Here is a 22269-nt window from a genome sequence, read left to right on the forward strand (position 1 = left end):
TTTGAGAGGGAGAGAGCACAAGAGTGGAACAAGGAGCAGAGGGAGAAGCAGACTTCCCGCTGAGCAGGGAGCCTGTTACAGGGCTTGATCCCAGGACTCCAGGTTCATAACCCGAGCCAAAGGCAGATGCTTACCTGACTGAACCACGCAGGTGCCCCAGTTTTAGATAGTCTTTATTTTAGTTCCAAAGAAACGGGTAGTATTTACCTGGCCTCAGTGTTTGATATATTTTCAAAATATGGGGACAACTGAACTAGGGGAGGAAAGAGCACAGAAAACCCTTAAAAGTGGTAAAAATTCACTCAGTCCTTCTGGACTAAAGTTCAATTCTGAACATTATTCACTGTATTGTTGACTAAGTGCCTGAAATCTACTACTGGCTAAACTTTTCTACTGTAGCTTTTATATTTTCCTCTAACAGGAAATTGCATGCAGATGAACATGTTAATTAAATGTAATATTAGAAACAAAGATGAATTTTAACTAAACCACATATAGGATTACAGAAATGTCACTTATCAGTGCCAAAGGGCATTTCTGCAAAAACTAGATTAATGCTGAGGCTTCTCCTTCTCACTTAGGGGGCTTTCACGCTCTCCCCCTTCTCAAATCAAGGGAGTATCAGGGATCACCCAAGTAACAGAAAACGCATAGCTTCCAACATCCAACCACTCTCACGTCTCCAGAAGAATTCGTTTAAAATGGATCCTGAAATAGAATTCATTTTGGCTGGTTAAACCTTGCTCTTCCCAGTCACAGATACACTTAAAACAATTTACAAATAGCTTATAACTAAAACCCCATGACCAACTCTAAATACACATTTCACTTTGATACGATTTCTTTGCTTTGCTTGATAATTCACCCATGTGGAGCAGCATGAGCTAATAATCATTAGTAAAAACTTCCAATTGCACTTTTTGACTGGTATGGACTACAAGGTTTTTTTGTTTTTTGTTTTTTGTTTTTTACAATGTTCAAATTCTTCTTGGTGGGATTTCTGTGTTTAAGAAACATTAACGGGTCAGTAAGTTTAGCCCAAAGCTCTGGAATAAGAATTCATTCAAGGCTTCTCTAATCTACTTGTAAGAAGCAAGGAAGCAAATTTTAAATCATTGAGTATTGACTTTTTATTATTAGTCACTGTTCATAATTTGTTTCAACCAAAAGACAATACACACAGCAGAATTCTAATGCATCCCATGTAAATGTTTACATCCATTTTATTCCTCACTCGCCTCTAAGACTTATCATTTAATTTTAAATTTCTTTGTACATCTCAAAAATATGTCTGCAATAATTAGAATTAGCCGTCCCACTTAGAAACAGCCTTTTAATATTTTTACAGTAAAGAAGATGTGATGGGGCTTAATGAAAATGTAACTTACAACAATTATGAGAGAAAAGGGACTTTACAGGGACACAGTGGGAGTTCACAAAGGAAAGAGTCCAGAAGCTCTTTCCCATGAGCGAGCCCCCCCAAACTGAAAACGAAAACAAAACACACAAAGCGCAACAGCAGGTTCCAAAAACAAAAACAACAACAACAAAAAACTTGGATGCTCCATCCTGAAGCCAGAATCAGCCTCACAGAAGTTCACGAAGCAACTGCGCAAGCTGCTTCAGCACGTTCTTCTGTTTAAGTGTCCTGGGTCCTGGATCCCCGCAGATGGAGCCCACTCACTACTATTGCTTGAAAAAGAGTGATTCACTTCCACTTCCACTTCCACAAGCAGCCCCACCCTCCTGAACCAAAGCTGGTCAATGTGTTTTAAACTTCAGGACTTTCCGCTCTTCAGTGACCCTCCCCACTCCCAAACACATGAGTATACAGTCGTGGACCACCTCTCCACCAACCACCAATTCGTGAATATCCACTTTTTGCTCTCTAGCTCTCACTTGGTTTAGGACAATGTGGATAAAATACATTCACTAGAAAAAAAATAAGACACATTCAAACTCTTTCTTGCCCCTCGTTCTCATGGCCCAAGTATTTTCCAACGAGGAAAATAATAAAGTTGAACCTCAAAAACAGTATTTCCCTAACTTCCAAACTCTTCTAGAAGAACGTTAAAATCTATACAGTAGATGGAAATACTCAAACCGTTAGTGCTGAACAGTTTTTAACTATTTTCTTATATGAATGGGACAAATAAAGGGTATGAACCACATCTTTAACCTAGTTGAGAGAAAGAATCCCCGCCCGAAAGTTACACTGGGGAATGTTTCTTTAAATGAAAAAGACCTTCAAATGAACAGATGATCACTACACACAGCATAAAACATTCTATGACTGTCCCAGTCACCTCAAGGTAACAGTACCAGAGCATTATGGGAGAAGCTTCTCAGGTAGAGCACCCTTCTTACAGTTTTTTGAGATTACTTAGATGAGTTCTCCCTTAGGATTGCTTGGGTGGAGGGGGTGGGAGTGAGAGGATACACTACTCTGAAAGGGGGGGTGGGAAATGAGGTCAAAGTGCACATGAAATTGTCCGAGTATGTGTAGGCTCACTGCTCATCACCCTGGGGTTATTAAGACAGCCATGGGAATCACTCTTTCCTCACAATGGCTCTGACCTTGAATAGCCATCCAACTTTGCCCCCCCTTGCATGGTCATCCCAGGGAAAGAAATTGCTGAAATGTGTAAGTATTTATAGAAAGTAAGAGATTTCTCCTTTTAGCAGCAAGGCCAAGTATGAGGAGAACTAATTCTGATCCTAGAAACTAAGGCACGCTGAAGCCTTCAAAGATCCCATCGTTTGAAAGAGTCGTCACAACCGTCAGGATCCTAGGCAGCTTTCTGGCCGCGAGTTCTTCAGTGTGGTGCTCAGCTTCAACTCTCCAAAATCACTTCAAATATTCTAGGCAGCACCCTCTGCGTTAAGGCCATGATTTTTATCCCGTCTAGACAAAGCAATGGAGAACCACATCACTCCACCTCAAAACTAGTCACCCACGGAGACGCTTTGTTCCTAGAGCAGACCCTTTCCAGCTCCACTAGCTAGCACGGTCTCATAGCACGGACTTTGGCAGGTTTCTGAGATTCAATTCAGTCCAACTAAAGAAACTTGAGCTGGTCAACTATTAATGTGAGAGAAAAATAAAGCCTCTAACCCAAAGAGGAATGTTAGATAAATTCTATTCGAGAAATTCACCAATATTATGTTAATCCTATCATGTTTCACAGCATTAAGTATCCATCCAATGAAATCAGTCGGCAAAGAAACCTTGAAAGGCTACTCTTCATTGCACAGGCAGAGCAAGTTGTCTGAAACACTCTCTAATCCACAGTTGCCTTTACTGAAAACTGTGCACCAAATAATATCCTGTTGTTGACTCAACCATTTATCCAGCAGAGTAAGTTTTAGCAAATCTTGCTCTTATTTACAAACAAGACCAGAAAGTTTCCCCTTTGGAGCCTTTTAGTTCAACCCCGGTTTGTCAAATGTTAGGAATAATCTAGCATCTGATACAGAGCTAGATCTGCCAAGACACTGAAGATTTTAAGTAAAGGCTTGGTGAAATGGGGTGGGGTGGGGGGGAGATTTGTACCCAGATTTTAAGACCAAAGCCAAAGTAGTCCTTCTACTGTACTCAATACAGTAATGATTGCGAACATTCTAAGAGCAAGGCAGACCTGACTCTTCCTCTCTTCTTGAGTACGTCAGACATGGCACCCGTGCACCCGAACGTACACAGTACATTCACCATGTGCCACAGGAGTCACCTTACCTCATTCCAGCAACTCAGTGTTAAGGGTCTGAGAACACAAGGGTCCTTTCTAAAAAGCACTCGGCACTCTCCCTAGTGTAAAAAAGCTCCAGACCTCAGGTCTTTCATGCTGATATTCACGAGACCAACTTCTCAGACTCAGGAAAGGATATGCCTACCCTGTGGTGTTCATAAGACTTCCTCTCACACAGGGGGCAAGGAAGCTACAAGGCTTCATTCCAACACCATAAAGTACAATATAGGAAAGATTTCTTTAACCGCGTGGTCTTTATTTCAGTGCCAGTGTTACAGATACAACACAAATGTTCCAGTTAGAAGAAGGAATTCAAACGGAATGCCAAGGTCCAAGCCAGGCTCAGGAAATAAAAAGGAAGGTTTGGAGTAATGGAGAAGATGACTCCAATATGCTCTAGGATGAGTCTGATACTCACTCTTCCTATGGGCCAAGGTGCCTTTGTTAAGGAGTCTGATCTTAAAAAGCGAACTCCTCTTTCCACCCATTTACCATAGTTCAACAGGCAAGTTACGGGCTTAGGAGAAACTTCAAAATTTGTGGCGGGGATAGGGGCATTAATAACTATTAATATATCTTTTAGAAGTTGTTCATTTTGCACTTTCAGGGGAATCCATTTTTGAAAATCAGGGAGAGTATTCATGACTACAGCTAAAGAATGGAGAGACAGGGGAGCTGGAAGAGCCTTGGGAGTTTCTGTTACAAATAGAGCACCATATCCTTCATGCCAAATCTCAACAAAAGCTCTTTTTAACTGCATCTGTCCAGTGTTTACAAATAACCTCTCCAGGTCTGCCCAGGTCTCGGTAACAAACATACATACATGTGTGTGTCTGTGTGTATACAGCAATGCACAGAAAAGGCTACCAGGAGCCTAATGCCTCTTTCAAACATTGGGGGAACCAGTAGAAAAAGGCAGGGCTCCCTAATGTCCACTGTTAACATTTTCATTCTGAATGCCTGATGTAAAAAGCGCCTGAAGATGGTAACCCAGCAAGTGAGGAGTGAATACCCCCACCTCGCCCAGTCCACAGAAAAACACAGTAGAAAGAAGGGGAACTCTTTGCTGCAGAGACAGAGTGAGTGTTTTCTTGCCACGGATTCCAGTCCTCTCCTCCAGACCAGCTGCTTATTTCCTCAGGGGCCCAGGGAATGTTGATTCTGGCTGTAAATGTAGGAGGGGGGGAGAAGTGCGGACAAAGGAGAAGAGGAGGAGGAAGAGTGCAAAACAGCCTCCGGAAGCAGCCGGCCTCGACACTGGAGGAGAGCAGGTTCGGGTTTGACAATGCTTCAAGGTCAGCAGTAACTTCAGGAAAATCCTCCTCAACAGTTCTCTTCAGCTCCTCATGCCCATGGTACAGTTTGGGGGGACTTGCCAGCAATCACAACCTCCTTCCCAGAGTTCCTTTGATTGAGTGGGACAAGAATGAGAATGGTGCCGGGCCCTCACTGCCAGGACTGAGGGGGAAAGTTGTTCACCTCTGCTAGATCTTGCATTGCTGAGCCCTTGTGGTTGTATGTGAGCTTGATCCGCATTCGCAGCTGTTGCTGTAGGAGAAAAGAGAATCGCAAATTATACACTGAAAGGAAATCTCTAGAACTTGTGTGGTCCACAGATAGTCTTTTAATCCAGAGAAAAGAAATTTTTTTAGAGGAAAGCTGTCTCTTAAAAATGACACACGGGCAAATAACCACTACCATCATCATTCCTGCCTAATCTTCCAGCCAACATCACGCAGTAGAGCAGAGAAAGTGCCCCTTCAGAACACGTCATCGGCTTCCATCCTAGAACCGCATTAACAGGACAGAACCACTTGGGAGCGTTTTCAAAGTAACACTGGCTGAGTACTTCTCAGAAAGATTCAACCCTTGCATCCGACTTCCCAGAAAAATGAGGTAAACATATTCATCTTACGCTCTACATTCAGAGATACTGTTGCTTTGTGTATAAAAACAATAGTAAATGTGAACATAAACTTGTTTTGTTCCCAAGACATAAAAGGAAAAAAAGTTAACTATGGGAACAGAAGTCATTTTAAGAGAACTCAATTATACACCCTTTTTATTTTATGTGGCAGATTTCAAATATTAATGCACTAAGAAAATTTTTACTTTTTGTCAGATCATCAAAGGAATCTGGGCTATAGGCAGATACTCAGAATCCAGTGAGGAGCGGAGGAAAGGCAAAATGTTAGAAGAAATCATCATACTGGGATTATGAGACACTGCTAGAAATCTTTCAAGGTGAAGAAATCCTCTGGGCCATTTACAGAAACTGTACAAAAACTAGCCAATTGATTACTATTAAAAATGGAGTCGGGACGCCTGGGTGGCTCAGTTGGTTAAGCAGCTGCCTTCGGCTCAGGTCATGATCCCAGCATCTTGGGATCGAGTCCCGCATCAGGCTCCTTGCTTGGCGGGGAGCCTGCTTCTCCCTCTGCCTCTGCCTGCCACTCTGTCTGCCTGTGCTTGCTCTCGCTTCTCTCTCTATGACAAATAAATAAAATAAAAAAATCTTTAAAAAAAAATAAATAAATAAAAAATAAAAATGGAGTCAATTTACTTCTTTGAGAAGATGTAATGAAAATACTGCTTAATGTCAGTTTCTAAAGCTACTTTTCACTTGGCTGCTTCATTAAAAATACCTCCACTTATACTGGCATTCTTAATAATCACAGTAGTAAATATGGAGAGACGGGGTTCTACAAATACTCTTACACCGGACTGCAACCTGTGTAAAAATTAAGGGGCACATGGGTGGTGCAGTCGGTTGGGCACCTGACTCGTGGTTTCTGTTTAGGTCGTGATCTCCAGATCATGATATCGAGCCCAGAGTCAGGCTCTGTGCTCACATGGAGTCTGCTTGAAATTCTCTCCCCACCCCCCACTCATATGTTTGCTCTCTCTCTCTACAATAAATCTTAAAGTTAAAAAAAAAAAAAAAAAAGATTAAAATGTCTAAGCTTCCCCTCTTCTCTTGCAAAAAACTAGACTTTGAAGCCTCTAAATAAGTAACTCCTTAAAACTATATTTTAGGGATGCCTGGGTGGCTCAGTCAGTTCAGTGTCTGACTCTTCACTTCATTCAGCTCAAGTCATGATCTCAGGGTCGTTGAGATCGAGCCCCTCATCAGGCTCGGTGCGAGCAGGGATCTTCCTTAAGATTCTCTCTGCCCCTTCTGTCCCCTCTCCCTCAAAAAAGAGCTGCATTTTAATGCTGCCACTAAACCATTTCAAGTGTATCTAAGCTACATTTATTATCTAATCTACAAAAGAATGAGGTTAGACTAGACATTTTCAGATTTCTTCTACAACTATGAGTCAGGAAAAACCCTAGAGAAACAAAGCAGAATTTTATTTCAGGAAATACACTTTCACCTCACTCAGATACTGTCTTCAAACGTGCTACTCACCTTCTGTGGGTTCAGAACTTTAATGACTTGTGTGATGGTCCCTGTATTAAATGCTGGGACAATGCTGCTGCTGGGAGACAGAAGCTGCAGCTGGAATGTCTGTGGGGAACAAAGGGCACTCTTCAGAAAAAGTAACACATTCAATACCATGTAAGAGATGTTAACAAATAAAAAAGCCAGACACCTGGATAATTATTCAAGTAAGTAACAGATTCACCTACTACTACATTCTGTTTGTTTTCCAGATATCAGCAATTCACAGTATGTGGGCTGACAATAACCTTCACGTTATTTTAAAAACCCCACGGTTAGGTCTTTGATCATGAAAACTAGCAATGAGCCACTCTCCTCTTTCAGGCAAAAGGAACTTTAGCCTACCACTTTTCAAAAGGTGACCAATTCTTGTTTTGGCAACCTCGCTTAATAGTAACTGATCAACTACGCAGGTGAAAAACGGGTGTATGTGGCTTAAAAAAAAAAAAAAAAGCTATAAAGAAATGAAAAAGAAAAAACACTTTCTAGAAATAACAAACCAGAATACTAATCACCAACTACAGGCCTTTATGCTATTGTTGATTTCCACAGTTGGGAAATGGAGACTTAAACATTTGTTTTCTCAAGTCTACATAATCCGGAATGTGTCAAGGGCTACATGACAGAGGTAAGGAAAAGCTGTAAAGAGCCAAGCTGTTAATATGTATGTGGAATACATCAAGATCTCCCCCACTGGGGTCACAGGTCTTAAGAGAACAATTTCGTGCAGAGGTAGCCTATACAGCAAAAGACCTGGAAAACCCAACTATCATAATTTGTAGTGTTGGTGGGTTTTATTTGTTTACATAGGAGAGAGATAAAAGTGTTATCAGCAAGACAGGGAACCCATAATTGTTAGCACAATATAGTATGTATGTAGCTATTCTACATACTAGGATTTTACTTTATTTTTAATTTAAGTAGGCTCCATGCCCATCGTGGAGCCCATTGTGGGGCTTGAACTCATGACCCTGAGATCAAGACCTGAGCTGAGATCTAGAGTCAGACACTTAACTGACTGAACCACCCAGGCACCCCATACTAAGATTTAAAAAAATCTTTCCTCAAAGTGTGGCCTTCTAAAATAATGGAGAGTGAGGAGAGAAAAGAGAGAGGGAAAGAGAAGCAGAGGGAAGACGAAAGAGGGAGAGAAGGGGGGAGGGGAGAGAGAGGGCAAAAAAAAGGGAAAGGAGGAGAGACACAGAAAGAGACAGGTAGGGAACAGGGCTGGCAGGAGACAAGAGGAGGAAAGTCTATCCAGCCTTCTCTTAGAACCAAAATTGTAAGAGTAAAGAGATTTAGTACCAACTCAAAGACTTACTATGTTGAATCTTATTATAATTCTATTGTCAAGATAGATTATGTAAGCTGAAATATTATTATTTACATTTATTTCATCAAATAGAAGATGCCATTGTTTTTCACACCATTATTTTATATAACACAGAGAAGAAATTAAAGGCCATCAACTAAACTATGATAAAGTATCAATTTTAGGGGCGCCTGGGTGGCTCAGTGGGTTAAAGCCTCTGCCTTCAGCTCAGGTCATGATCTCAGGGTCATGGGATCGAGCCCCACATCGGACTCTGCTTGGCAAGGAGCCTGCTTCCTTCTCTCTCTCTGCCTGCCTCTCTGCCTACTTGTGATCTCTGTCTGTCAAATAAATAAAGAAAATATTAAAAAAAAAAAAGTATCAATTTTAAAATGCATCTCATTTTCAGAGATAATAAAAAGCAATGGTAGAATCTATGAAATGATTATTTTGAAGTTCAAGATACATCGTGACATGCAAATAGGTATTAATAAATAAAATAAGGCCAAAAATAAGGCCATGCTTTAGTGGCAGAGATGCTATGTTGCTAGAGCACAGCCTAGAATAACAAGTATAAAAGCCAAAGCTACAGCAGTTAACATTTACTGAGCAATGAACATATGAAATGTGCTTAAAACAGTACGAGCCCATAAAACTCATCTATCCCTCAAATAAACCCCAGGAAGTAGATAATCACTGCCACCATCCTTTTTTTGTAAATGAAGAGACTGAGGCACAGAGTTTAGGAAACTTGTTTAACATCATATAACTAGTACTGAAACGACCCCAACTCTACTGCTTATAAAAACATCTACATGACTCTGGCTCCTAAAAAATCCAAGTAAAGGAGGCTGTAAAGTCAGTAGTAACCACAAACAAAAGAAAAGTTTTTAATTTCCAAAAATGTATCATTTGAATGCCATATTCCCATGTCACTGAAAAGATTAGATTACTTTAGCCTAAAACAAGGGCTGGCAAACCATGGCCCATCAGCAAGAATGACCCAACATCTGCTTTTGTAAATGTTTTATTGGAACAGAAACACACTCTTTCATTTATATATTAACTATGGCATTTCCCCCCACTGTAACAGCAGAAATGAATAGATGCAACAGAAACCATATAGCCTAAAATACTTACTATCTTGTCTTTGACAGAAAAATTTTGCCCACTTTTCATTTACAATATTTCTTTATACAAAACTTTTCATTATTCAAAGGACATAAATATTCCTTAAACTAAGATTTGGTATAAACAAAGCTTCAATTCACAAAAATAGCCATTGTATCAATACTAAACTACATGTTAACAAAGAAGGAAATGTTTCTTTCACTTAAATAAATAACAAGAGATGAAAACTTTAAATTCTGATCCAGTAACTAGAAGAAAATACTAAAGAGATAAATTCCTTCTTCTTAACGAATTTTAATTCCGTGTTAGAATTTGTGTTTTTTAGGTTTTTAACCACTGAATTACTGAATTCCAATCATCCTCCATGGCCTGAGCATTCATTACCAGACCACCTTGCAGAATTCTGCTGTAAGTCTCACTAGCTATTATAAGAATGTCTTTTCTTTATACTGTAAGAATATTTCTGACCAAGTAAAAGCTTTCAAAATGACATTCTTCAATGAACCATAATATACTATTGTTAATTTGGGTTAGATCTGTAAATTTAGTTTAACGTCTAAACATTAAAGTATATCCCTTATTAAATGTATGGAAAAGGCAAAGAAGACACTGTAGTACCTTTGGTACTGCAGCCTGGAAAACAAAGTCTGTCATGTCCAGCTCTGTGCTGTTGGAGGCCTGTATCGTTATCACTGTGACGCTAGGGTTGGTATTTGACCGTTCAAAGGTGAATTCTATCTTCAAGCCATTCTTACTGTATGCTGTGATGGAGGGGATGCCTGGAAAGCACAGGAAGATCAGTCTAACTGCAGTCAGGTTAATGCTCACAGAATACTCTTCTTCAATAACTACCTCTCACTGAGGATGATAATACCAATACCTGTAGTGATGTCATTGAAGAGAGGCTGTGATGAAAGCCCATCCAACAAGAACGGGGGCTGGGATATCTGTGGGACAGAGGCAGGGGCAGGAGCAGCAGCTGGAGCACCTAAATGAAACATTCCAGTGGTAAGTCAATCTTAACCAGCATGACAAAGCTCACCAAAAAAACACCCCAAAACCCCAGGAGAAGATTATTACATCTCACATTAAAAGAAGGATTCTTTAAACAAGCTGCGAAAAGCATAAACCAGGGGTGCCTGGGTGGCTCAGTCAGTTCAATGTTCCACTCTTGGTTTCACCTCCAGTCAGGGTTATGAGATCAAGCCCTGCCTCGGGTTCCATGCTAAGTGCAGAGCCTGCTTAAGATTTTCTCTTCCCCTCTCCCTCTGTCTCTCCCCCTCCTTGCACTCTCTGAATAAATAAATAAATAAGTAATGTATTTCTTTTTTTTTTTTTTTTTTAAAGATTTTATTTATTTATTTGTCAGAGAGAGAGCGAGTGAGAGCGAGCACAAGCACAGGCAGACAGAGTGGAAGGCAGAGTCAGAGGGAGAAGCAGGCTCCCTGCGGAGCAAGGAGCCCGATGTGGGACTCGATCCCAGGCCGCCGGGATCATGACCCGAACCGAAGGCAGCTGCTTAACCAACTGAGCCACCCAGGCGTCCCGAGTAATGTATTTCTTTTAAAAAAAGAACAAACCACAAAGGGAAAGAACGAAACATTCAAATACTTTAAAAAATACTATAATAAAATAAAAAGAGAGACTACAGGTAGGAGAAAATGTTTGCTACAAAATGGCAAATGAATGAGTATCCAGAACTAGAAGTATTTTCTACAAATCAGTAAGAAAAAAGATGACCCAACTTAAAAAATGTTAAGAGATATAAACAAGAAATTCACAGATGAGGGAAACTGAGTAAAAAGAGAATTTACTTCTACTCTCTGCTATAGAGATGGCACACTAGTACAAACAAACCTGGAGAACAATCTGGCAATAACAGAGTTGAACATGATTATACCTCTAAACTAAAGCTCCTGAACCTCAGAAGTAATGAAATTTTAGGCTAATTATGTGCTGTAGGGGGCTATCCTGTGCACTGTAAGATATTTACCAGCACCCCTGGCTTCTACCCATTAAATGATAGCAGCATCCTCTCAGCTGTGACAATCAAAAATATCTCCAAACACTGCCAACACCTGGCAGGCAAAATGATATTTTAATAATAATTTAATAAGATTTTATTTTATAAGCGAAGTAGATCAAGACATTTATTAAATTATATAGATGTTAAATACCGCATAGTAAGATTTTAACACACATGCACAGACACCCTGGGAGAGGTGGTATGAACTGGAGGAAAGAAGTCACCAAATTACCATCTTCATTTGATCCTTCCAAATAAGAACAATCTCAGGATCATGCAAGTGATAGAAAATGACCATGAACTGAGAGAAATCAGGATTCCAAGAAAAGGCATAAGAAAACAGTGAAATAATGGGGCGCCTGGGTGGCTCAGTGGGTTAAAGCCTCTGCCTTCGGCTCAGGTCATGATCCCAGGGTCCTGGGATCAAGCCCCGCATCGGGCTCTCGGCTCAGCGGGTAGCCTGCTTCCTCCTCTCTCTCTGCCTGCTTCTCTGCCTACTTGTGATCTCTGTCTGTCAAATAAATAAAATCTTTAAAAAAAGGAAAACAGTGAAATAAGGAGTTTTAGGTGTAAACAGATTTCAAACTACTTATGAAATTATCTGAAAATATACCATTTCAAAAAGGATTAACAAAGTGAAGGAGAGTTAAAATCTTAAAAAAAAAAAAACCTAAGTACATGAGAAAAAAGTGACATTAAAATTTAGCAAGGAAGGTAAAAATATATATTGTTAAGTAACCCTTAAGAAGCTAAAACAAATGTTAACACCACAGCAAGTATAGTCAAGCACATTACTAATAAGGTATACAGAGAAATATTCCTATAATTCTCCTAACTTTTATAACTCCAATCTAGTAGTTTTCCCATAATTTCCATTTTCAAAACAATTTCAGAAATGCATTCCCATGGAAAAATCAGAGGCTACTCAAAATATACAGGCAGCATTATGGGTCCCTAAGTCCCTCAGACATTAGCTCTTTTCTCCTGTAAAGGAACATTAAGTAGTTTGGGGAAACAACAAAAACTCACTGCTCCAGTTCCCCTAAAAAGACACACTAAATTTATTTCCTAAATTCCACTTACTTAAATGATTATGCATTACAATACAGGACTATAATTAATGAGGGCTTAAAGAATATAATCCTCAAAAATGTCTAACCTAAAAAAAAAAAATGTCTAACCTAATAAAGAAAATGGGAAAATACATTTAAAACACATTATAAGTAAGGAAGATCCAGGCTCTTTTACTGTTTTACCAGTCTGCTTTTTCATGTAACACTAGGAAAGAAAGTAAAAACAAAAACAAAACAAAACATTAAACCCCCACCCCCGATAAATGAGTTTAAGATACAAAAGGAATATTCAAAAAAGAAATCCATGTGCAGGGGCGCCTGGGTGGCTCAGTTGGTTGAGCAGCTGCCTTCAGCTCAGGTCATGATTCCAGCGTGCTGGGATCGAGTCCCACATCAGGCTCCTTACCCGGCGGGGAGCCTGCTTCTCCCTCTGCCTCTGCCTGTCATTCTGTCTGCCTGTGCTCGCTCTCTCCCCTTCTCTCTCTCTGATAAATAAATAAAATCTTAAAAAAAAAAAATTCTTTAGAAATCCATGTGCAAAAATATAGATAGATATAACTATCCCTGTGATGGAAAAAATTAAAATTTAACAAAATAATAGGGCCAATCTTTTACCTGGTAGGGTTTTTTAAAAAATGAAAATCCATAATGCTTATGACTATACAGTGAAACTGGTAGCCACATGCTACTGAGGAAAAGATACAACATTTACTAAGTGCCTACTATGTGTCCTGTATGTACTGAATAAGCCACCATTCCTCACAAAGAGCTCATAAGGTAAAATAGTTATCATCCTTCTTAAATTATTATTTTTTTAATGTTATTTATTTATTTGACAGAGAGAGCAGAAGCAGGGGGAGAGGCAAGAAGAGGGTGAGGGAGAAGCTGACTCCCTGATGAGCAGAGGCCCATGCTGGGCTTGATCCCAGGACCTTGGGATCATGACCCTAGCTGAAGGCTAATGCTTAAGTGACTGAGCCACCCAGGCACCCCCATCCTTTTTTTATTTTAAAAGATTTTATTTTTAAGTAATCTCTACATCCAAGCTGGGCTCGGACCCACAATCCCAAGATGAAGAGGTACATGCTCTACTGATTCAGCCTGCCAGGCACCTCCCATCTTTACTTTAAACAGAACCAGAAATGCTGAGTAACCTGATCTAAGTATGTAATCCAAAATAAGAGAAAATCAATGTAATGATGACATTTGTTGAGGCATTCATTACAAGAAATATCTGAAACAAAACATCTAATAGTAAGGAACTGAGTAAATAATGATGCAAACCTTTTAATGCAATATTGGACAACCATCTAAAATTATAATTGTGAAGAGTATGAACTAACACAGAAATGCTAATACGTGAATAAGTAATTGAATCATCTACATACTATGGTTGGTTTTATTTTTTTAAAGATTTTATTTATTTATTTGACAGAGAGAGATCACAAGTAGGCAGAGAGGCAGGCAGAGAGAGAGAGGAGGAAGCAGGCTCCCCACTGAGCAGAGAACCCAACTTGCGGCTTGATCTCAGGACCCCGAGATCATGACCTGAGCTAAAGGCAGAGGCTTACCCACTGAGCCACCCAGGCACCGCTACACTATGTTTTAACTAAGGGGCTGTTTTTGCTTTTTGATATATCCAGTAGAGCTATGGCATCTGAGGATGTGGAACTATCTGGGAATGACTCAAAAGTACGCATCAGTAACATTTTAAAATTTTGTTAAGACATAAATATAAACTGTAAGCTCTGGGAAGAAGCTGTGTTAGGAAAAATCATTTAGCCTCTCGTAGCTTGTCTAGATGAGCAGCCAAAATCCTCACCCTATGGCTACTTTCTATTTGAGGTCATATATGCAGTAACTCACCATTATACTTTTAAAGAAATCACTTGAGATAGAAATTATATGCTACAGTAATACGTTTGGACTCAGGGTTCATAATGTTATGAATACATCAACAATCACTAATGTTTACTACATACAAACAAACAGAAGAAAAAAAATGTGCCAGGGGCACCTGGGTGGCTTAGTCATTAATCATCTGCCTTTGGCTCAGGTCATGATCCCAGGATCCTGGGATAGAGGCCCACATAGGGCTCCCTGCTTGGCGGGAAGCCTGCTTCTCCCTCTCCCACTTTCCCTGCTTGTGTCCCCTCTTTCACTATCTCTCTCTCTCTGTCAAATAAATAAATAAGATCTTAAAAGAAAAGAAAAAAATGTTCCCAAATGAAAAGTTATGTTTGAATATTATCATCATGGACAATTTTCTCCCTCCATTGTTCCAAGAAGGTGAGAGGAAAATAGGTTAACATCTCTCCACTCTCTACAAATGGCCTTGGCTACTGAAAGCTGATCATGAGTAGAAAGAAACATAGAAAAAGTGATGTCTTAGGGCACTAAGTAAAAGCAGAAGTGACTTGAAATATATTTCTTTTGTAGCCTGAAAGAGAAAGTCCTTTCTATCTTAAATACTAGGAGAGCAATTTATCCTCCCAAAATTAAAAATTGGACTCTTTATTCCCTGTGAATTAGCTCTAGAATACTAGCATGGCAGTTTACATCCCAGATGTTAAGATTCCATTCCTACTTCTCACTTAGCTTCTCCCCTCTTTAATTGCTTCACATGCCAGAAAGTCTATGTTCAGTGTAGTTTTTCCCTAAGGCTTTTAACCCCAGCCAAAGCATTAAGTAACTCCAGTCTGGTCTCACCTGTAAGGTTGATGTCTCCCAGCAAATCAAGAAGTTCTCCACCAGCAGAAGCTGGTTTGCTTGTAGGTGCAGTTGGAATAACAGGTGTTATGTCATTTCCTCCCAACAAATCCAGTAAATCATTGGCCTATACAAGGAAATAATACCTCAATTCATTAGTCATTTGTCTAATCTACAATGAAGGCAAAGCTCTTTCAACACTTAAAAATAAAGAAGAGAGCCATCAATCAATCCAGGAACACTGAAGGGAATCAGCTGAGAGGCGATAAGGAACTGTTAAGATCATGAGGATTCCCAGATAAGCAAGTGAAAAGCTACCTGGCTGGTGGGCTGTGGCCCAGAGGGTGGTGGTTTGGTCTCTAGTGGAGCTGGTTCTGTCTCTCCATTTGTCTGCACAATCTCAGTAGGGCCATTTGTGGTTACTTTTTCCATGACAGGCATTCTCTCAAGGAGGGCAGACCTGGAAGAATCTGAAGTGGTTAAATTCTAGGCAGTTAACCTAGATTCCCTACCCAAGACAATCACTGTTACTATATTGGAGTCAAATATGGACAGCCATCTCCCCTCCCCACTCTGTAACACACACACTAAAATAGAAGGTGGATTACAAGAATACATGACCTAAATTCCTGGCTGGATTAAGGGCAGGCAAAAAACCTTGAATAGACAAACTGTCTACTTAAATCCCGAGAGACTGGGATTTCTCGGTTGATAGAGAAATTGGAATGAAAGAGAGGTAAATAAGTAGGAATTAACAAGTTCCAATCAAGAAGACACTGCATAACAGAAGTGGAAAAAAAGATCGTATGTCACAGAGTTAAATACTGGAATGAGATTCCGTTGAAAAAAAAAAAAAAAAAAAAAAACACCAAAACTCCTATTTCTTAACCCAATAAAATGAAACATGAAGCAAACATTTCTCGCCAAAAGAAAGGGGAGAAGGTGAACAGGAGGACACGGCTGACTTAAGTCTTTACAGAGCAGGCAGAATAGAGGACAGACCCCAATAAAAGCAGTCAAGCAATTAGGACTAAACAGCTTTGTGAGGTCCAGGTAATCAAGCACAAGGAATGAGTCTTCTTTGTGGATTATCATGACAATGTGTTCAGGATGCTAACAGCGACATGCACTGCTCAGCTTCTTTCACTTACCTCATATGGTCATATTTCTTAAAAAGTGCATTATATTCTACTGCCCTCTGCTGGAGTTCCACATCAATGCTGCTTCCATAGATTGAAACCACTTTCTTAATTCGGCTTTGGGATAAAATGACAAACAAATTCAAATACCCAAAAGAAAGTTCATAAACAAGCAGAGAGAACAAACAAACCAGAGTTTCCATTCCTCTTTCCTTAATTTACGTATCTTTTCAAAAACAAAACCCCTTTCCTTTGTCTTCTTTTATCCAACACACACTTCAACACCATCATGTACCACTGTACTTGTTCTAACTGTAATATTAGATTTTGTCTGTTAAATGTCCCATCCCTAAAATTTGCTAGAAAAAAGTACCAATTATTAATCTGTTACAAAAGAAGCATGTAATGTTCATTCTCTCAACACCTTTAAAATAAGCTTTTATCACTAAAATGTTATTACCTAACAATAAATTCTTCTAGTTTACAATTTAAAGAGTTAGTAAAAAATACACTTTTTCACATGGCCTTACAGAAAATCTAAGAGAACTAAGTTTGCCTTAAGATACCTGGCTGGGAAACTAATCCAACTGACTTTTATTCAAAATAGTGAACAGCAGAACTTTAAGTAAACATTTGACCACCAAAACCTTTGTGATTTTCTTCCTCTTCAAACATCTCAAAATACTATAATAAACCAGAGCCCTTATATAGGGAAGTAACTTCTCTACTTTAAACAAGAGAAAAGGTATTAGAAATCAAATTTTAAAAACATAACTTTTTACCTTCAAAAAAATAAGTGGTGGGGTGTGAGGGTAACAGGGAGCAAAGTATAGATAAAATAAGGATGAACCACAAGTTAATGATTACTATCATGGAAAAACAGGTATATAAAATATAAAATTCATTTTACTATCCTATTTTTGCCTTTGCTTGAAATTTTCCATAACAAGAGTTTTTAAAAATTATAAATAACATGTCCATTCTACTTTTTCTCCATACTCACTTTACAGTACAGGTGAATCGAGTAGAAAGCTTCATAATGGCAGTGAGGGCATAACCTCGGGTCACAGAGGTGGACATATTAGAGATTAAGACACTTTCTAAAATATCCAACACTTCATCTTCTGTTACCTGGGGAAGGAAAAAAAAATAGGATGAATTCTAACAGTAGATAGCTAAATCTGATTTCAAGTCACAGGATGCCACCAGAAAGACAACCCTACCATCATTACCAAAACTTCTAACACAACCTGTGCTTCGCCACCATTAAATGTCCACGCTGATCCATCAATGAGAGGCAGGTAGGAGGGAGGTTTAAAAAAAAAAAAAAAAAAAAGAGTGGAAAATACCCAATGGGGGCTGCGAGACACATTATATTAGTTTCAAGGGGCAGAAATAAGGGAAGAAAATAAAAGGATAAATAGAGTTTAAGTGCTGTTGTCACAACTTCTCCTAAAGCCAGTTTTTTTTTTAATTTTAATTTTTTTTTTATTTTATTTATTTGACAGGCAGAGATCACAAGCAGGCAGAGAGAGAGGAATGGAAGCAGGCTCCCCACTTCGATCCCAGGACCCTGGGATCATGACCTGAGCCAAAGGCAGAGGCTTTAACCCACTGAGCCACCCAGGCGCCCCAATTATTTATTTTTTAAATTTCCTTTCAGTGTACCAGAATTCAATGTTTATGCACCACACCCAGTGCTCCATGCAATACATGCCCTCCATAATACCCACCACTAGGCTCACCCAACTTCCCCCCGCCCCCCACCGCCCCTTCAAAACCCTCAGGTTGTTTTTCAAAGTCCACAGTCTCTCATGGTTCACCTCCCCCTCCAATTTCCCTCAGCTCTTCTCCTCTCCATCTCCCCATGTCCTCCGTGTTATTTCTTATGCTCCACAAATAAATGAAAGCATATTGTATTTTTTTTAAGATTTTATTTATATATTTGACAGAGAGATCACAAGTAGGCAGAGAGGCAGCAGAGAGAGAGGGAGAAGTAGGCTCCCCACTGAGCAGAGGGCTTGACCTGGGGCTCTATCCAGGACCCCCGAGATCATGACCTGAGCTGAAGGCAGAGGCTTAACCTACTGAGCCACCCAGGCGCCCCTAAAGCCAGCCTTTTAAGAAGCAAATGCAAACACAGATATGTCTCATTTCTTCTCATCAAGTCACAGGGTAGGAGAAACAATGTATTTTAGTCTGATGGAGCTGAGAGTCAGTCTGCAGGTGGTTTAAAAATCTCACATAGGGGGGCACCTGGGTGGCTCAGTGGGTTCTGGGATCAAGCCCCGCATCAGGCTCTCTGCTCAGCGGGGAGCCTGCTTTCCCCTATCTCTGCCTGCCTCTCTGCCCACTTGTGATCTGTCAAATAAATAAATTTAAAAAAAAAAATCTCACATAGGGCTAGTAAGTTCCATCTCAAAAACTGGCAAGTTTCCCAATATAATTCTGGCATTACCTTCTTTAACAGGTTTTTTAGGAATGAACCTCAACTCCTCATTGAACACTATCCTCCTCTAACCAAAACTACTATTTTCCCCCACCTGAAAGAGTAACAAGGAGTACCTGAATAGGTTCTTCCTCTTCACACTGGCCTGATACAAGAAGATCTCCATATTCACCTATACACCACGCAGCCACTTGTACCAAAGGTTGCTGTCAAAAGAAAGTCACCATGTGTCAAAGGCTTTAATTAATTAATTTAATTTAATTAATTAAAGGCTTTAATTAATCCTTGCAAGGATTAATGCAAATCACACGTCATCTAATCATAAAGGTCAAAACCAGGAAATATGTATCTGGAGTGTTAGTAGTAAGAACACACCAGGAACATAATGCGTATTTTCCCCGCCAAAGCAGAAAGTACCTACTTGAGAATAATCACCAAGAATTGCTTTGTACAAGCGCTGGACAGTATAGGCGTGCATCTCCACACTATTGGTTATTAACTGGATCAAGTTGGGGACCGCATCATCACGAACATAGCTTCCTGCCTAAAAGGAAACGCAGTTACCCTTAGAAACACACCGTAATGATCATAAAAGCTATTGCTTTTATTCAAAGGAGATGACTACAGAGCATCCTCAGAGATAAAGCTGGTTCCAATTCTCAGGTGTATACGCAGCTCAAACTTCAATTTTAGTTATTCAAATGACTTACTTCTTATTTAAATGAATATTCTCATTTTATTAATTTTATAAAAAATTTAAAAATCTCTTCTGTCAAAGTAAAAGTAAAATATAAAGGACCTTTATCAAAACAGATTAGGTTTAAGAGTTCAAAAACGTATGAAGTACAATCACTGGGAACTTAACTACAACAATCTGTCCCTCTCACAACTCCCCAACACAGTTAAATTCATATGGGCTAGCCAGAGAAGCCACATCACTCTGGGGGACGGAGAGGGGAGTATATATCAGCAGTCCAGAAAAGCAGCATTTTTAAAAATTTCTTTTAAGATTTTATTTATTTATTTGAGAGAGAGTGTGTGCCTGCATGTGAATGAATGGGGGATGAGGCAGAAGTAGAAACAGACTCCCTGCTGAGCAGGACCCTGGGGATCATGACCTTGAACCTAAGGTAGAAGCTTAACTGACTGAACCACCCAGGCACCCCCAAAAGGCAGCATTTTATTTTATTTTATTTTTTAAAAGGCAGCATTTTAAATAAGAATAGTAATCTTTCTGCAATTTATTTAAAATATCACACTGTCCTTTGAAAACTAGAGTTTATAAAAATTAAAGAACCATTCGTCCCAGAAAGGAGAAATATTTTGTATTCAATCATGCACACTAAAAACAAAAACAAACCTGGTCTCTCCAATGTCCTCTTGACTAGTAGAATCTGAGGTACTGTTCGCAACCATGCAACAAAGTAAAGCTATTTAACCTCTGAGGAAACTAAACCTTGGCCTTGTCAGAGGATTATGATAACCAAGCTGTGCAGGACATATAAACAGTGGAACCTGTGCCTCGTATCAGCCCACCTTGATCAAGGACAGAAGACCAGATCTGACCTAGAAGAATGAGACCAAGGAAAGGAAGAAAGAGAAACAAAGAGAAAGAGAAAAAGGGAAAGGAGAAAAAGAGAAACAGAAACAGAAAAAGAAAAAAAACCCAGATGATTGGGATACCCACACCTGCTAAAAAAAAAACACACAAAACCAGAGGAGAAAGAAGTTTGGGGAAATAGTCAAAAAGGAATGGACAGAAGTGAAAAAATAAGTAACTGTTTTACATTCTTCTTTCCTAATGAAAAAAAGTAATGTTTTAAGTAATAGAAAGCATTAACATGATCTAACTGACATTTATACACCACTTCATCCAACAGCAGAAAACACATTATTCTCAAGCTCAAATGGAACATTCACCAAGACAAACCATATTCTGGGCCATTAAAAATCTCAAATTTATTTTTATTTATTTATTTATTTACAGTAGGTTCCAAGTCCAACTTGGTGCACAGACTCCTGACAGTGAGATCAAGAGACACGTCCTCTACCAACTCAGCCAGGCAGAGGCCCCAGAAAGATCTCAAATTAAAAAAAAAAAAAAAAAAAAAAAAAAAAAGACAGGGGCATCTGGGTGGCTCAGTTGGCTGAGAGTCTGCCTTCCGCTCAGGTCATGATTCTGAGGTCCTGGGATCTAGCCCCATGTTAAGCTTCCTGCTCGCTGGGGAGTGTGCTTCTCCCTCTGCCCGTCTCCCACCACTTGTGTTCTCTCTCTCTCAAATAAATAAATAAAACTTTTTTAAAAAATAAAGAAAGAAAGAAAGAAAAGTCATATAAGATTTAACTAGGAATCAGTAACACAAAGATAGCTAAGACATCCCAAAATATTTGGAGACTACACAACTAAGTAACACAGAGGTCAAAGAAAATTACAGACCAGTATCTCTCACCAGTAGAGATGCAAAAATCCTAAAAAATCTATTAGCAAATCAAACATAGCAATGTATAAAAAGAACTACATACCACAACCAGGTTGGATTTATTCTAGGTATGGAAGGTTAGTTCAACATTCAAAAATCAATTAATGTAATCCAGCACATCAACAGGTTAAAGAGGAAAAATCATAGGACCATAATAAGACTATAGAAATCAATTGGAAAAATTAAAAGAATGAAGCACTGAGAACATATTTCTTCAAGAGCTTTAATTTTCTCTTCTCTTAAGCCTTATAAAAACTAAAAAATGTGTCCTGATTCACAGTTTTTGTTAAAATATAATTTCTTCATTAGTGAATTAACTTTTCATGAAGTTAATTCAAGTAAACTAGCAAACCAGCATGTCAAAACAGAATCCCACAGCAACAAATATATATACACACACGGTAATTTTAACAATCTCATTCCTTCCTACAGACACGTTTCATAACTTGCTTAACCAATGCCCAATTGGAGACTTGTATTTATTTCCAGTTTTCTCCCATTATAAACAAGATTGAGATGAATATCTTTGTATATATGTTTCTGTATACTTGTCCTTTTATTTTTCCAAGATAAATTACTAAAAAGACAATGACTGTATTCAAAGGTATAAACTAGGGGTGCCTGGGTGCCTCAGTCAGTTAAGAGGCCAAATCTTGATTTCTGGAAGTCTACTCTGGAAAAATGGCACCATTTTATACCCAATACAAAGTGGAGGGTACTGCCTATTTCTCTATTTTCTAACTACCACTAGGAATTTGA

General features: G+C 39.2%; 1 protein-coding gene across 2 annotated transcripts in view; it reads right to left on the minus strand.

The window, feature by feature from the left end:
* Positions 1-1105: 1105 nt before the first annotated feature.
* AP1G1 (adaptor related protein complex 1 subunit gamma 1) overlaps positions 1106-22269 on the minus strand; it is a gene marked incomplete at its 5' end in the record, with an annotated part of 80139 nt that continues 58975 nt past the window's right edge. For both annotated transcript variants that reach the window (XM_082712330.1, XM_082712329.1), the window contains 10 exons: positions 1106-5294; positions 7159-7257; positions 10253-10413; positions 10515-10622; positions 15443-15569; positions 15761-15902; positions 16594-16698; positions 17585-17712; positions 19147-19236; positions 19452-19574. In XM_082712330.1, the coding sequence (XP_082568456.1) occupies positions 5193-5294; positions 7159-7257; positions 10253-10413; positions 10515-10622; positions 15443-15569; positions 15761-15902; positions 16594-16698; positions 17585-17712; positions 19147-19236; positions 19452-19574 (1185 nt within the window). In that variant the 3' untranslated portion in view covers positions 1106-5192. The remainder of the gene's footprint in view (positions 5295-7158; positions 7258-10252; positions 10414-10514; positions 10623-15442; positions 15570-15760; positions 15903-16593; positions 16699-17584; positions 17713-19146; positions 19237-19451; positions 19575-22269) is intronic.

The sequence above is a fragment of the Mustela nivalis genome, assembly GCF_964662115.1.
Source record: "Mustela nivalis genome assembly, chromosome: 18".
NCBI lineage: Eukaryota > Metazoa > Chordata > Mammalia > Carnivora > Mustelidae > Mustela > Mustela nivalis.